The sequence below is a fragment of the Cebidichthys violaceus genome, unplaced genomic scaffold, assembly GCF_023349555.1.
Source record: "Cebidichthys violaceus isolate CVI_PGR_0920_01 unplaced genomic scaffold, fCebVio1.0.p SCAF_5, whole genome shotgun sequence".
Lineage (NCBI taxonomy): Eukaryota > Metazoa > Chordata > Actinopteri > Perciformes > Stichaeidae > Cebidichthys > Cebidichthys violaceus.
The window spans coordinates 15,272,702-15,289,528 of record NW_027176705.1 but is presented as its reverse complement, the minus strand read 5'-3'; the positions used below and the strand labels follow the sequence as shown (position 1 = coordinate 15,289,528).

Genomic DNA, 16,827 nt, shown 5'->3' with positions numbered 1-16,827 from the left:
GCTGTCCTCTTTGTTTACCTTTTTTTCACGTCTCCATGCTTCCACTGGTTACCCTGTGTTTAGCGTCACATTGTAATGAATTGTGGGTAATTAATTCCCTTTGGCAAAGTCTGCATCTAAGGCTGACTTGCAGAAAGGGTTCATAAAGAGCTCAAAATGTCTGCGAGAGAGCCCTCAAACACTCGACGATTTGACAGTCTGTAAGATGTTCAAATCCGGGAGTAAAAAGTATAAAATAAATACTCACAATTGTACATGGTATTTTTTTGACATTGTCATGGTAATGTGATATGTTGCAGCAAAGTGCTCTCCGATTGGTATTTACAACATTTCAAGCCCTTATAGTCTCTCACACTCAACCATTTAACAGGGGATGTCAGTAAATCCTTGAGGGTTCAGGGTTTGAGGCCTTAGCCATTGGGATTGGCTTGATAATGCAAATTGCGTAAAGGAAGTCGAGAGCTGAAAACGGAGAGAGCTCTCCTTGAAAGTAAAAGTTGCGCATTTCCAAACGTGTTTGCTCCAGTGATCTATTTAAGGAGGGCTAAATTAAATAAATATACAAATAGCCTGGATAAACATAATATATAACTGTTATTAAGTCATATTTATGCCACTTTCCCACAACTGATCCTGGATGAGCAATGGAATTATCTGTATGAAATGACTCATAAAATGATCTATTTAATTATTTAACAATTGCTTCTTAAACTATTTGGGTAAATGTTACAGGCTATAGTGCTGAGACATGTGGTGAGTCTGACTGTAGAATGAGCAGATTTACCTTGAACTTTGATTTTGAGATGGCTCTGTTGTCAGACAATAACGCCACTAAGCTATCCGATGTTAAATCCTAAAAACTATTCTTGATCAAATAAATAAATAAAAATAATTTTGCTGGATAATCCTCAGGCCTGTATAAAACAAAAATGATTCTACCGTTATTTATAGAGTACTATACCATAGCAACACGTGTCTCCATATGAAAGGAATAGGGTATGTTTCTAATTATTATTAGTTCATGTTTATCTTTGCACTTTCATGTGACCCTTTCTCTGTAGCTTTGGCAATGAATACAGACCATGTCCTGAGTAAGTCTGTTCAATTTCTTACATTTGTTGTAAATAACTAGAAATTAATATATTGGTGCATCTGGTTACAAATTTGCTATATGGCCTGAAGTGATGTAGAGCTACTGACAGTATGCAGATGTTCTAATCTAGAGCATCTCTAAAGAACAACTGTGTCTGGTACTGCACGTTCCTCTCGCGATACTTTGCCGAGGAGAACACAAGCGGAAGTAAATAGTCGCCATGGCATGTTAGCTAGTGAGAGGAGATAAAGTAGCAAGTTCAGCGTGGGTGCTCCACTGAGTTAAACGGATACAAAACATTTACAACCTCCAGGGTTAGTTGGTTGGATGTTGAGAAACAAAAGACTCACCACGTTTGCATCTCTATTAAAATACATTACGAGAGTCGAGTAATCGTTCAGCACGTTTGAGGCCTGGAAAGACGCATGCTAGCGTAGCTAAGCTAACCAACGTTAACGCGGCTGTTCAGCTAACGGCGTTTGTAGCACAGCAGCATAGCAGCATAGCCAAAGACCACTGAAGTGGTTAGTTTCACCAGCTAATGTCGGCTCTCCCATTAAACAGATAAGTAGCGTCACCCCAGCTAGCGTTGACTCTGGCCGTGGTGAAGGGAAAGTTCGGCTGGATTTAAAATGATCATTGAAAACCTTGATGCCTTGAAAACATGGCTGTCTGAAACCCTCGAGCCCATGTAAGTAACGTTAGCCGTTAGCAACTCAGCTGTTCCCTCAACTCAGCTTTAGCCATTCTAGCTCAGTCTGAAGTACACAAGCTAATGTTAGAAACACACACAGTACACGCTATCATGAAGGTGTCATAGATTACTGATAGCGTTATACATTTATTGGCTATTTGTCACGTATACAGTATTTTTTGTGATTGTTTTTCTTATCCCCTTTTTTCTCTGAATACTTCCAGCTGTGATGCAGACCCCTCTGCCCTCGCTAAGTATGTTGTTGCTTTGGTGAAGAAAGACAAAAGTGAAAAGGAACTTAAAGCCCTATGTATAGACCAGTTAGATGTATTTCTCCAGAAAGGTATGTAATCCTCCTGCTTCATGAAAGTTGTACTCGGCAAGCCTTGTTTCATTTGACACGTGTGTTGCTCTTTGTTTGTGGATTAATATATAATCTTTAATTGCACTATTACCTTCTTTCAGAGACCCAGCCATTTGTGGATAAGCTGTTTGAAGCCATTAACAACAAAAACTACCTCCCGCAGCCAGATCAACCGTCCTCTCTGATCAAAGTTGAGAAGGATGAGCTGAAAAAAGAAGAGGTAATTATGAGGGAACAATTTAAAGTGTAATGTTATTCTGTCATATGTGCCCTTTACGGTACCAAACAACATGGAGCGCCATTCATGTCAGTGGCCATCTTAGATAGAACATGATTAGTTGAAGTTACTGTTTTGTTCTTTGGTCAGACAAACCGTGAAGACGAACGGGAGAAGAAGTTTCCTCGGAGAGTGAATCACAGCCCACCCCAATCAACTTCTCGTTACAGCAGAGATATCAGGTGTGTGCAACTGCCTGTTTCAACTTTGTCTTTCAGCACATCTTCACTTTTCACTAACTGTCACGTTTTTTTCTTTACCCAAACTTTTAGGAGAGGAGATGATCGTAAGAGAGACGACCGCTCCAGGAAGAGGGAATATGACCGCATCCCTCCACGGAGGGACTCGTACCGCGATCGCTACAACCGCAGGAGAGGCCGCAGTCGGAGTTACAGTCGGAGCCGCAGCCGCAGTTGGAGCAAGGATCACGTCCGAGACCGCGACAGAGAGAGGGATCGGGATCGGGACAGGGACAGAGACCGGGATCGAGATCGCAGCAGGAGCCGGTCACACAGCAGAACTCGGTCTAGAAGCAGGAGTAGAGGTAAGAACCAGATCGATGGATCTGAAATGATGTAAGACGCGTGATCAACTAACAGGATTACTTTGTGCCGGTTTGAACCATTGTTTTTCTATGGAGGGAGCAATGACACCGAAACGTGGCTTTTAAAACACTATTCTTCTGAATCTTGCAGTCTGCTCAAAGTTCACCCCATTTTAACTATGATCATGTTTGTTGCTGACCTTTCAAAGCGTTTCGTGTGTGTGTCTGTGTGTGTGTGTCTGTGTGTGTGTGTCTGTGTGTGTGTGTGTGTGGGTGTGTGTGTGGGGCCTTTTGAGAATTAATTTAATGGTCTCTTTTGATATATTTTAGATCAACTATGGATATCAACCATAAAAACTGTTAGAGAAATTCACTCAAAGCCGATGTAAAAGTAATTATCACAGGACATTTATTCTTGCAAAAAGGAGACAGAGTTGAAACACATACAAGTCATATATCAAGGCTGCTCAGAGGTCTGTCTCTGAGTCTCTGATATTTATACTTCAGATAACACACAAGTGCGTTTGCACAGAATCATTTGCATAAAGCTACGTGGCATGTCTTGAACTCGCCCCTTCCGCACAAGCAAACGTCTAGTATACAATCGCCCCTTACAGAAGGTCACAGTGACTGCTAAACGAGGAACATCTGAGGATAACAAGTGTGAAGAGAGTTCACATAGGAGCCCCATACTTCATGGAGCCATGTATGTTAAACAATAAGAACAGATCATTCTAAAAGTTATTTTTCTCCAACAAAACAAAGTTTTTAAATGTAACGTGTACGTCTAGTTTCCATAGTGACAGTTATTTTACTAATAAACATTGATTATTTTTTATTTTTTTTTGTCTATTTGCAGAACGGGATTCCGGAAAGTTGAAGTTTGATCATGATCGAGTGGACCGGCCAGAGAGTGGTGATTGTTTCACCCCAGCAGCCCTAGTCCCCACTGCAACCACGTCACACTTCCCCGTGCCAACACTGAGCAGCACCATTACAGTCATTGCCCCCACACATCATCACAGCAACAATACCACTGAAAGTTGGTCAGACTTCCGCCCTGGGCACCCTGTGGATCGTGGCCTTTTTAATAGAGGACCACCCCCTCAACAGAGGAAGCGATGCCGTGACTATGATGGTAAGTAGGCCAAAATTTGAATATATATTTGGATAATAAAAAACAGATATTTGAATATTAAAATTAGATGGTGAAAAAGGGCAGCACTAGTTCTGTGTGTTTGATGTTCTGCATGCGTCTGCCATCTCTTCCAGAAAAGGGCTTCTGCATGAGAGGGGACATGTGTCCTTTTGACCATGGAAGTGACCCAGTTGTAGTGGAGGATGTCAATTTGCCCAACATGCTGCCCTTCCAACCTCCACCAATCCCAGGTGTAGACCCACCTCTGCCCCCGGGCCTCCCACCACCACCACCTCTTATGAACCCCCCGCCCGTGAACCTGCGGCCCCCTGTGCCCCCACCAGGGGCCCTCCCACCCAGCCTTCCACCTGTTGCAGGTAGGAATTCAGCCATTTCTCCAAATTGTGAAGTGTAAATAAAGGAATGTGTCCGACGAGGTGTCACAAAGTAATGGACTTTGCGGAGGCAACCTCCACGTTGTCCATTCATTTCTGATAATGGAAACCTAGAAGAGCATTATTCTACTCATACCATGGTCAAAAAATTAAGATCATTAATTAAGTTTTTCATAGGTTTTGCAACCAAAATCTGAACATTTCTCTCAAGCCATTCACTCTTTTTCCCTGTTTAAATTAAAAACATGTTTAACTTTTGAAACTCTGAGGAACACACCTTACAAATACGGTGTAACTCTATCTAACACAGGCCCTCCTCCTCCGCTTCCTCCTCTGCAACCGTCGGGCATGGATGCTCCTCCCAATTCCATGACCAGCTCTGTTCCCACCATTGTCACCTCTGGGATGCGCTCCTCACTTCCCCAGGCCCCAGTGCCTCGCTTCACCTCAGGTAATGGTCGTTCGTTTTGAAGTTACAAATTTCATTTTGTATTTATAAATGACTTGTACTGTGCCCTTAACTTGCTGTTTTACGAGTTAAAGTATCCTCTCTCTCTGCTGACTAGACAACTATGAGACCGATGTGTATAATCCCGAGGCTCCCAGCATCACCAATACCTCCAGGCCGATCTACCGCCATCGGGTCAATGCCCAGAGACCGAACCTGATTGGCCTCACAATGGGGGAAGTGGACCAGCCACCGAGAGGTATTGTTCACATGAACTGGACCATTTGAGCTTTGAATAGATTGTCTTAAAACCTGCATGTACTTTCTATCCTACCATTGACCAGCATTCAGTATGTACGACTGTATTTGTGTTTAAACGTCTTGCCCTAGAGTTTTGATCTCTTTTTGCATGGGGTGCACTGTAGCCCGAAAAACTGACCCGTCAGTGTTTGTTTCTCACCAGACAAGATCCCGAACAACAGCATGAGGATCGTCATGGAGTCTGATTTGAGGAAGAGGCCCCCTGTCTCTCATGATGGAGGCCTTCCCTTGAAGAAACCTTGGTTTGAGAAGTAAGACATCTTTCTGTATTATTAAAATGAATGCTGCCTCTAAACCCTGTGATTAATCCCGATTGACAGATTTGTTTAATACCACCCTCATTGCATTGTTTAACAATTCTCATCTCTGCACAGACCCAACTTTAACAAACCCAACCACCAGGGCTACCACAACAGAGTCCCATTCTCTCCAAACGCCAAACTGCTGGTTCGGCAAATTCCTCCCGAGCTCAACAACATCAGCAAACTCAATGAACATTTCAGCAAGTTCGGTACCATTGTCAACCTACAGGTCAGTCTTTATGTGGTGCGATATATATGAAAATCACAGCTTTGATGGTTAGTAGCCAATATATGATAGGTAAATAATAATTTGATTATTTGTAACAATAATGTAAATAAACAATATGTAGTTACTGTGGTGCAGTACAATGGGTAACTAATATGTGAACAATGTCTTTGAGTGAAACTGGTATCAAAAGGCTAAACCATTTATAATGGTATTGATGTTTGACATATATATTAATGACTGAAGTTTTACATAATGTAGTGGTTTGTATTTAATCTTTGATATTGTTTTTACATAGCTTATACGTTTTATATTATGCTTTTTAACCCATCTGATAAACAAGTAGCCAGTTGCATTATTTGCAACAGTTGTGGTGTAACCCGCAAGATCACAGAAGAAACTGAGTTACTACTTACTAGTACAGTTGAGCAATAGCACGACAGTGGTATGTTGTGAATACACCACAGCCAAGGGTAGATTTAATGACCTTTTTTTTTTTTTTTTTTTAACAGGTGGCCTACCAGAATGACCCAGAGGGGGCACTGATCCAGTTTGCCTCCCCACACGAGGCCAAGCAGGCTATGCAAAGCACAGAGGCTGTTCTCAACAACCGCTTCATCAGGGTGCACTGGTTTCGTGATGATGGGAGTGACGGCCAGAGCCAGTCTAACTCACAGCAGCACCTTCTGCCAAAGCCAGACATGGTATAAGTTAATTTCACATCCGTCACTCATAACATGTGGTAAAATGTTCTGTCCAAATTGCTAGTATTTGTCCGGCTCAAATTCTCCACTAAGAGTAAACTTGGGAGTGAACAAGTTGATTCCATGTGATTCTTAAAACAAGTTGTTCAAAGAAAAAACATGTCAAGAGACTAAATTAGTTCTTTAAGCAGAAGTATTGCAGTTTTAAAGAGTATTTGGAATGAAGCTGGCATTTCTGGCAAGATTTTATAGTTTGCTGGAGTATTGCACATCATACAATATTTGATATTTGTAGTGTAGCACTGCTAATGATTCATAGGGCCCTATTTGAATCTCACAAGCGCATTAGCCAATGTGAAAGTGCCAGAAAGTGCAGTTGGCAAATGGCTACCTGAGGCTGGCTCCAAAAGCGAGTCGATCCCCACTAGCCCCCATGTTAAGATGCTCAACATCGCAGCATTGTTCTCTTTTGGCTTTCACATTTCGTCACTTGGAAGAACCTCTTCCATTAATGCCGGTGCAACCTCCACGTTCAGGTACAGAGAGCGTCTCACTGAGTCTCTCTAGGAGTCGCAGGAGGGCAGTAAATAAAGTAGATGTTACTGAGGCACCTTAGGTTAAGACTAAACATCTTGATTGTTGTCTGACACTGACAAAAATGCATTAATCCAGAGATAATGTGACTAACATCTCCGTTGTCATTCAGCAGGCCTCCGACTCGTCTCTTAAGCAGTCTGTCAAAGATCGCCTCGGGCCCCTGCTCAATGCCAACGCTGAGCCCTCACAAGATTCCAATGTAGCCTCTCAGGTGTGTGTGTGTGTGTGTGTGTGTGTGTGTGTGTGTGTGTGTGTGTGTGTGTGTGTGTGTGTGTGTGTGTGTGTGTGTGTGTGTGTGTGTGTGTGTGTGTGTGTGTGTGTGTGTGTGTGTGTGTGTGTGTGTGTGTGTGTGTGTGTGTGTGTGTGTGTGTGTGTGCGCGCGCGCGCGCGTGCGTGCGTGCGTGTGTTTCTTTTCTTTCACATATATATTCGTCAAAAATCTGTAGACGGTGTGTATAAACCTTTATCGACGTTTTCCCAATTTGCAGCAGAATCCCTGTAAGGTGTCTGTGAAGGACCGTTTGGGTTTCTCTGCCAAACCAGCAGCTCCTGTTGAAAAAGTAAGCCTTCTCACTGTTCAGCATGACTATTTCTGTTTTGGAATTTCTCACCGTCTCTTTCAAATTGTCTAAATATTATGTGCTGTTGTGTTCCTCTCCCCCTCCCTTTTTTTTCTTTTAGGTGTTTTCGACATCCATGGGCCTCACAAAGACTGTATACAACCCTGAGGCCCTGAAGGCAGCGCAGAAAACCTCAGAGGAGGCCCTGAAGAAGAAACGGGTGAGAAGAGGGATGGTGGGAAATGGGGAGCGGACAGATTTAGAATTAAAGCCACAAACACCTTTTTGGATTCTCATAGTAAAGCAAAAGGCAGTACATAATCATTCCCATAATTCCTTTCACAGGAAGCTCTAAGACTACAGCAGGACGTAAGGAAAAAGAAGCAGGAAATATTGGAGAAGCACATCGAGACGCAGAAGGTAAGATCATTTGGAGTAGAGGTCTATGGTTTGCACATTCAAGTGTCTTTTATCACACGTTCGCTTTTAGAGTGTGCAACCTCGCTATGCAAAACAAATGTCAGTGTGTGTGTGTGTGTGAGCTGTGAAGGAGGTCTGACTCACAGCTTAAGCAACATGAGTCCCTGAGTCAGTGGACTCTGCTTTAGCTTGTTTGTGTAGATTTACCAACAGCGTTTGAGAGCGTAGTGTGGGATCTGTGACTCATTTACTGTGTGATATTTGAAAGGTTTGACGATCGGGTGTCGACATGCAATATCCGGGGCTTAGACTTTTAGATTTGAAAATAGATAACCGTAAGGCTGAGCATTATGGTCTAAATCTTCTATCCCAATTAAAGGCCATTTCATATCTCTAACAATATGTACCACAAAATAGTATGTTTTCTGGTAATTCTATGATAATGATATGGTCTATATGAGTATGAAGTGTATGTAAAGTGTATTTTTATTTTATTCTCTTCTGGATTTAGACCAGCTGTTTACACTCGGTGTCATTGTAATATGCATGTAAGGACGTGTGGTGTGATGCTTCAGACATTCATACCAATCCAGATTGCACAGCCATACATTTAATTACTATCTGGGGGTGCCGAGTCTATGGAAAATATTCTTCTTAACTGTCTTGTAGCAAGAATGTGGCTGTATATGCATGTAGGTATGCAGCCATAATAAACATGTTTGCATTCATTCATTTGACCTACTTTACAGGCTATTTGTCTGGCAACAGTAGGTCTAGTGTGCCACATGCACGGTTTAGAGACCAGAGGAGGAACAAGCGTTGAAAAGTTTGAAAAATTAGCATATTGGATCTTCTTTATGGCTTTGAAAGTTGTACTTTCAAAATCAGTAAAAATGATCCATATTTTCATAACGGTATCAAATCTTACCTCGTCTCCCATCCGGTGTGACTTGTGGCTGTCGGTGTTGTTTTATAATTATTCAAATACTCAAACAATAGTTGAATTTGTGTTTCTGTTTTTCTGCTTCCCTCCCCTGCAGCTCCTGATATCCAAACTGGAGAAGAACAAAACAATGAAGGCAGAGGATAAAGCCAAGATCATGGAAACTTTAATGATGCTAACTAAGAGCATCACCAAACTTCAAGAGGAGATAAAGGGAATCTCAGGCAGCAACAACCAGCTACGCACAACCAAGAGCAGAGCCCAGGTAGTGCTTTCACCCCAGTGCCATCCATGCAACACAAACACTGAACCCCATAGATTGTGCTATTCTCTGGGTTGGGTTTGCACTTCTACTGACTTTTGATATCTCCTCACTTTGTGAGTAGTTGTACAGAGCATGTGCTTCCTTGCTTTGAAGGATCAGGAGTGGTTTTTCAGTTTATCCAGTTGCTTTTGACTTACTACTTCCGACTTGCAAAGTTTCCTGATGTTGATTTTAAAATGTGTTCAGGCACAGAAGGAGCTGCTGGACACAGAGCTGGACCTGTACAAGAAGACCCAGGCCGGAGAGGACACGGCTCTGTTGAAGGTCAAGTACACGCAGCTGCAAATTGAGGTATTGACTTAATCTCGAAAGACAAAACTTTCCCTCAGACTTTAGAGTTTCAGCTCCTCAACTCAAATTATGCGTTTCGTAACATCGGACAGATATTTGTGCTCTATTTAAGTTCTTTTATTTTATTTTTTGTTTTACCCAGGCGGCTAAAAGGGGAATCCTGTCACCAGGACGAGGCCGGGGGGTCCACGCTCGGGGCCGCGGTGCTCTCAGGGCCCGGGGAAGGGGCTCCAGGGGACGGGGAAGAGGTGTGCATGCAGTCGTGGACCATCGACCGCGAGCGCTGGAGATTTTTGGATTCTCTGAGGCAGACCATGTCGACCTGCTGCCGCACTTCGCTGTAAGTCGGCCTATAACGACATCACTGAGAAAAGGAGATTTGATATCTACAGATGAGACCAATAAGACATGTTTGATGGAAGATGTGGGAGATAAGAGGACTGTGTTAAAGGGCACTGCTGGTGGAACCGCTGAGGGGGGCGGACATTCAGCGCATGACAGATAAAGCTGTCAGCTGTTCTCACAGCCTTACTTTGGATTAAGGCTGTGTGTAGTGTGGCTGTGACATGCGTCACAATTTTGACTGTTAATGTAATGGGAGTGTTACCCCAAAGTGATGCCACGAATAAGGATTTCAGTAAAAAGAATATAGAAATAACTTGTTTATATATTCCTAAACCTATATTTCTTACTAGTTTTAATATTAATTATGATCCATTGCATAAACAATTATACCACGGCATTGAATTAGAACTTTTTCTCAGTTTGTCAAACATAATCAACAGTGTCCTCTGGTGGTTACAACTGCACAGTGCAGCTGACCACTTATGGAGCATTAACATACAAAGTTTCCTCCCCCCCAATATGTTTTGAGTGACAGTGGGAATGAAGTAAAGCAGCGGCAATATTAAAAGCAACTTGTAGAAAATTGAACACGAGATCGGTTTGGTAATTGGAAAAAGAACATGCAGAAAATCAGTTCTCTATAATTTACACAGGAATGAGTTAGTTTGTAAATTAACCAAAATGTTGTGTGTTCGTAATTTTGAAGCAATTTGGAGAGATAGAGGATTGCCGGATTGATGAAAACAACCTGTCTGCAGTCATCACTTACAAGACGAGAGCGGAGGCAGAACAGGTGAGTCAACTATCAGCCGTGAAAACTCTGTAGAACATCCTGTACTTTCTTTTCTAATTCAGCCCCTTGAAATTCCAGCAGTGGAAGTCATTTCCAGTATTTTGACTTTTATTATTGGGGACTTGGCTTCAGCTGGAGCCCCTAAGTCTGCTTGCTATTCTGATTAAACCCATTATTTCCACAAGTCTTGATGTACCCTATTTCATCTCATTTAAAACTCCTAACCACGTGTGTCTGTGTTTTGACCACCTGTAGGCGGCTCTTCATGGAGTGAGGTTCAACAACCAGACTCTGCGTCTGGCCTGGCATAAGGCCGTCACGGCTCTCAGAACTACGGATGCTGATGAGGCAGAACCGGAGGAGGATGAGGTTTGTGGACATTTCTCATTCAGCATATATTTATGTTTGTCATTATAGCACCTATGGTAGCTGATCGGGCCTGCTGATTCTGCGTACGGGTTAGTATATATAGATGATGAACCTTAAGGAGAGGGATCAGACAGGATCGGTCTTACTTCTTCAAGTGCTGCTATTGATCCTTTGAATAAAAGTCCAGGAGGAAATATTTACTTTAGCGGAGATATTTGCATGTTCTCTGCTCAGATATATGAGGAAACCTTATTAAATACCTATTTCTTGTTGCGTTACATTTTGAGAACACAAGAGGGAGCCATTACACATTACAGCAAGGATTGTCTTTATGTGGCCGTTTCATTGCCACTCATACTTTCATGAATCATTTGGTCCGTCTGCAACATCACACTCAGGCTGAGAATGTAGTCACTCCCAAGACCTGGTTGAATACATGGTGTTAGGAGAGAGCTGATGATGCTCAAGATTAAAGTTTTTTTTTTCCCACTTTAAATGGCCTTTCCTTCACTTTTTAAGTGCATTAATCTCAGTGTTTTTAATTTGATCTCGTCAGTACCCGGAGGAGTCGCTGAGTGACGATGCATTGCTGCAGGATGATGATGAGGAAGAAGACGACAACGAGCCTCGCTCTTGGCGCAGATGAAGATTGGTTGGACGCTCTTCCCTGGTTTCACTGGTTTGGAAGATGAGCAACCATCCAGAGAAATTCAAAAGATTTCATTGCCTGTTCATAAAACAACATGGCACATTTTACTTTGGCTAGACTTTTTTTTTTCCCACTCAAATGTGTAACTAGCAGAAGAACCACGTACGAGTTTCATTATTTTTAATGTGTATACCAGATGCAACAATGGTGAATTTTTTAATGCTCTTAATGTAGAAATTGTTTTTTTTTTGTTGTGTTATTTTGGTTCATAAAACAATAATTAGTCTGGAAATGTGACAGCTGATCACACCTTTTTGAACTCAGTTTAAGAAAACAAAACCTGTGTTGTAATTTAATTGAGTGACAGACTGTAGCTTTTGCAGAGTAGTATTAGGTTTGACAGGTTTAAATGCTTGTGTAAATATTTTATGTCTGGAATCAAATGATTTGTATGAAAGCTTGGCTTCTCAGTACTTGGCTTAACTTTGGATTGTACAAAAAATAAAGAATTGAAATGGTCTGAAAACATCCTGCCAAAAAAAAAAAAAAAAAAGAAAAGATCAAAAAAACAACAACGCTATGGCAGTGAAAAAATAACACTCCTAAAAGAGCTGAAGAAAGACCATTTCAAAAAAACAAAAAAAAACCTTCCTCTTCCCCTAAAGAGCAAACTTCCTACAACATTCCTACTTCCATCACTTCTATCACTCTTTTCATTTATTTTTATGGCTTTGGATCGGTAAGGTAACATAAGAAATTGCATTGATTCCCATGCGGAGGTAAGGACATGACATAATGTGATAGTATATTTTGCTAAATCTATATTTTTACAAAATGTAATTTCTTCCCGCGTAGCTTAAAAAAATCTGCATAGCTTGGCTAAAATGGATCTACCTAGAAATACAACAACTAAGAACATTTGTGTTCTTTTTGTTACAGGAGGCGTCTCGGCGGTATCCAGCTACAACTGCTTTCTTCGAGAGGCTACGACATCTTAGACTAGAATTTATGTGCTGATGTATAAATCTTTTTATTTCTGAAATATCTATAAATGTTTCTCACATATTGTTTATTTTGTGTGATAAATGCTTGCTTCCATCTTGAGCCGTCTCGTTTCCATGGGGAAAGGAAATGCAGCAGAAACAGATTTTAAGCTATTGAACATGATTTCCTACATTTAGACAAAGTTTGAAAACGTTCTCAACTAGAAAACTTGCCCTATATCTAAAAAAAAAAAGAAATGAATTTAGCTTTTTCTTAAGGACTTTTCATATCACAGGTATTGTACTTTGCTATTGCAAGTCGGGTCCATTGCAGAGAAATAACTAAATCACATAGAAGTATGGTTGGCGATGTCCTTCCTCGGCTTAGTTACAAAAAAAAAAAAAGACTACTTTTACATTAATAAATCAGATATTTGTTGCACCACCTGGCCGTCGAGCTTAGTGACACACAAATGCACCCATGATGTTATGTGACCAACAGGTGCATGCTGGGTCTGGCCAACATGCTCATGATGAATCCTTCAGTGGAGACTTCGGTCTTACTTTGGAGCCTTTGCCCTCAGTGAGGTATGTGAGGCTTTTCCGCTGTTTGTGACAATAATCCTTGATATGATCAAAGCCTCATTCAGCTCAGTGTTTGGACAGAGAGGCTGAGTGGACGGGTTATGTTGTGCTTCTAGAATGTTCAAGCAGAGAAGTTAAACCTGGAGCAGATTTAGGACTACTTCATGGTGCACAAGATTACCAGAATTTCAAAAATATTAGTCAGCCACCAACCTCTATCACATTTAAATAAGTCCATATCATTGAAATACTCACTTGACCAACTCTGTAATCATACAACATGTGAACACTTGCAAGTCCTTAACATGGGAATCTTTACTGACATAAGCGCTTTGTTTTGTGTGATTCCCCCAAAAAAGTATTTCCCAGCTCTGCCATCCCTTCCAGTGATCGCTGAACCGCTTGATCTCTCTGTTTTTATTTTTATAGCTTCTTTACAACTATTGTAACATAAAATCCCAAGCTATGGAAGTGTTGAGCCATAGTGCTCAATGTCAGGACCCTGAAACAGAATCGGCTAAATAGAAGTCAGCCATCGTTCACTTGTATTTTTTGCTCCATTGCTTTTTCTACCGTGACATGTCAAAATGTCCTCTGTGTCAGCTTTTGCTTTCTTGAAACTAAATGTGAATATGAGTCGTGATGTTAAGGTTAAAGGGATTTCGCTTCTTTGTAAGGAGTTGGTGTACACCTGCAGCGAGGCCCTCTACAGAACAGCTCCCACAATCTTTCAGCCTCGAATAAGAGGGGACAAATAACCCAATCAGTCTCCACCAGTTCGGCGTTCCATGGCCACCCCTGGTGTCTGTCAGCCTTGCAGAGATAATTGTGAAAAATCGGATTTGTTCTTTTAGAATATCTGCTGTTTATCATTTAAGCCGTTTTCCCTCCGCGCCACCACCAGAAAACTTTCCCTCATCCCTCCGTCTCTCAGTATGGGAGTATTAAATGCCCCCTTCTGCCGTCTCATTTACCTACTGTGGTGCCACCAAAGCATCATTTGCGACCAAACAAGCTGTTGCAGCTGCACACCTCTGTAGTTGTGTCACAGACCTGTAGCTTTTATTTGTCATGTAAACTGGTTAGATGTACACAAATACCCAGATTTCCTTTAAGTTCAGAAGCACTTTGTGGAACAGCTACATAAATAAATGTGTTAGAGAAGATGTAGGACTCAGCCCCATGTCGCCTCGCCTCACTTCAGCGGTGATGTGACTGGCGTGATGTCTGAGAGCTCTCCCAGCCTCCCTTTGTGTCTCAGTGGGTAGAGGATGTTTATATGCTCTGTGTGAGCTCAGAAAATATGGGCTAACAAGTTTACAGCATCCGTGTCATCCATTATATAAATCTTTACTCTCTGATTTGTGTCGAGGAGACAAATGGCATGACATTTTAGAGTGAGCTGTGATAATGTTGATTATTTGTTTCCACTCTCTCTCTCTCTCTCTCTCTCTCTTTTGTGTGTGGAGCAGGATGATGAAATTGAAAGTATGTTTCACTGGGAAAGAGCGGATCTGTTTGTTCAAAGTCTCACTTTTGTTTGCTTGGAGATTCGCTGTCTGTCAGTGAAAACGATTGTAGTTTCTTTTAGAAGTCCTCTGGGAATCAAGAAGTCGGTCAAAATGGATATGCAATGAAAATGCATAACATTACACACTTCTAATGTATTTATTCATATTCATTTGAATACATCCTTGCATTTTCACAACACAAAAACATTGCTAACTAATACCAATTACCACTTTGCCGATTTTGTAGAATAATACGTACAAAATTCATCCTAAATGGATGGATTATGTGGAAACGCAATGTTTTGGTCACTTGCTGTACGTTTCTTATCCATTTAAAGTGAAGATGTGAGGAAGTTGTTTCTGATCTCAAATAAACAGTGCCCCCCCCCCCCCCCCCCCCCAACACACTGCTCTACGCTTTCACACGCCTTGCCCCCATTGCTACAATGCCAGTTCTCCGTAAAGCCATTAATATTTTATGTGATCATGGGCCTCCATAAGCAAATTTCAGTCCCTAGCAAGTTGAGCCAAAGCATGATTAATTTAGTATTTATACCCCGACAACCCTTTAAACAACACAAGGCCCCCGGCCACAAAGCAAGGCACAGTTAGAAACAAAACTAGCAGCCCCTAAATCATAATCAGTATAGTCATTCAGGATCATTTGAGTTTGGGGACACATTTTTTTCCGTAACTGGAGCTGCTGTTTGGGGTATCAGTGACTGTGTAAGGAAGGCAGCCTCAGTTGTGAAACTTCACCAGTAAAATTTAGTGTTACATGAAAGAAATATTTTATTATGACTTAGCTGCAAGACAAAAACATGCTTTTCCATCATCCTCAGTTTGTCTGGAACTACTGCTGTTAGCAGTACATAACAAAACCTTGTCTGCTGACCTCAGATCCCAGGTACAGTAAGTCTAAACATGGCTGCCCTGAACCTGCTGAGTCTGTCTGCTGATCATCTGCTAACTTTGTTATGCCTGTTTGTGACATGCTATGCCATGCCTGGTTTAGAGATACTATATTATGACTTTTTAATGCTTTTTTTCAGCGTACTATACTATGATACTATACTATGACTTTTTCGACAAATATACTATCAAATCCTTTCGACATATTACTTTTTTATGCCTTTTTTTCTACATACAATACTGTGCAATTACTTTTATTAGCTTTTGTCAACATACTATACTGACTAAATTATGACTTTTTTTATAGTTACTTTTATTCAAAATTCTTTACTATGACTTTTTAAAACCTTTTTTGACATAATATACTATTACTTTTTTGTAAATACTTTTTTCAACATACTATAATAATACTAATACTTATAATAAGATATACTATACTATAACTTTTAGACATTTTAGACCTAAGATTTCTTCATGCCTTTTTTAACAAACTATACATTTTGTATGCCTGTTTGTGACATATATGATGACTTCTTTATGACTTCTTTCTGACTTGTTTATGGCTTTTGTCGACATACTATACAATCCCTTTCTCGACAAACTATACTGAGATTTCTTTATGACTTTTGTCGACATACTATATACAAATTTCTTTATGCCTGCGTGACGTACATATTACTTTTATGATTGTTTCGACATACTATACTATGACTTTTTTGACAAACTCTGTTATGACCTTTTCATGACTTTTTTTGAAATACTAGACAATTTTTAAACATACTATACTTTGCCTTCTTTAGACATATTATACTATGACTTTCTAATGCATTTGTTCTTTGACTTTTTTAAGCCTTTTTGACGTACTATCCTATGACTTTTTATGTCTGTGACATACTATACAATGACTTTATTATAACTCTTTTGACGACTAAACTATGACTTTTAGGCCTTTTTCGACATACCATAAACACCTTTTTTCATGCCTGTGTGTGACATACCACACTATGACTTTTCATGACTCATTTATTATCTTTGTCC

The 16,827-nt window shown here is 40.9% G+C and overlaps 1 protein-coding gene across 2 annotated transcripts; it reads left to right on the top strand.

The window, feature by feature from the left end:
- Positions 1-1,297: 1,297 nt before the first annotated feature.
- Positions 1,298-12,902, top strand: rbm26 (RNA binding motif protein 26). Of its 2 annotated transcripts, none has more exons than XM_068730538.1 (22): positions 1,298-1,784; positions 2,012-2,130; positions 2,253-2,371; positions 2,519-2,610; positions 2,701-2,972; positions 3,832-4,110; positions 4,245-4,487; positions 4,816-4,956; positions 5,072-5,212; positions 5,417-5,525; positions 5,649-5,805; positions 6,315-6,506; positions 7,216-7,314; positions 7,592-7,663; positions 7,785-7,883; positions 8,009-8,083; positions 9,124-9,291; positions 9,538-9,642; positions 9,785-9,982; positions 10,694-10,780; positions 11,036-11,149; positions 11,706-12,902. In XM_068730538.1, the coding sequence occupies exons 1-22, from the start codon at positions 1,726-1,728 to the stop codon at positions 11,793-11,795; spliced, it is 3,030 nt and encodes a 1,009-aa protein (XP_068586639.1). In that variant the 5' UTR covers positions 1,298-1,725; the 3' UTR covers positions 11,796-12,902. The 2 variants fall into 2 exon arrangements, with proteins under 2 accessions (XP_068586639.1, XP_068586637.1); XM_068730536.1 differs by having other exon boundaries at positions 7,213-7,314.
- Positions 12,903-16,827: the final 3,925 nt, after the last annotated feature.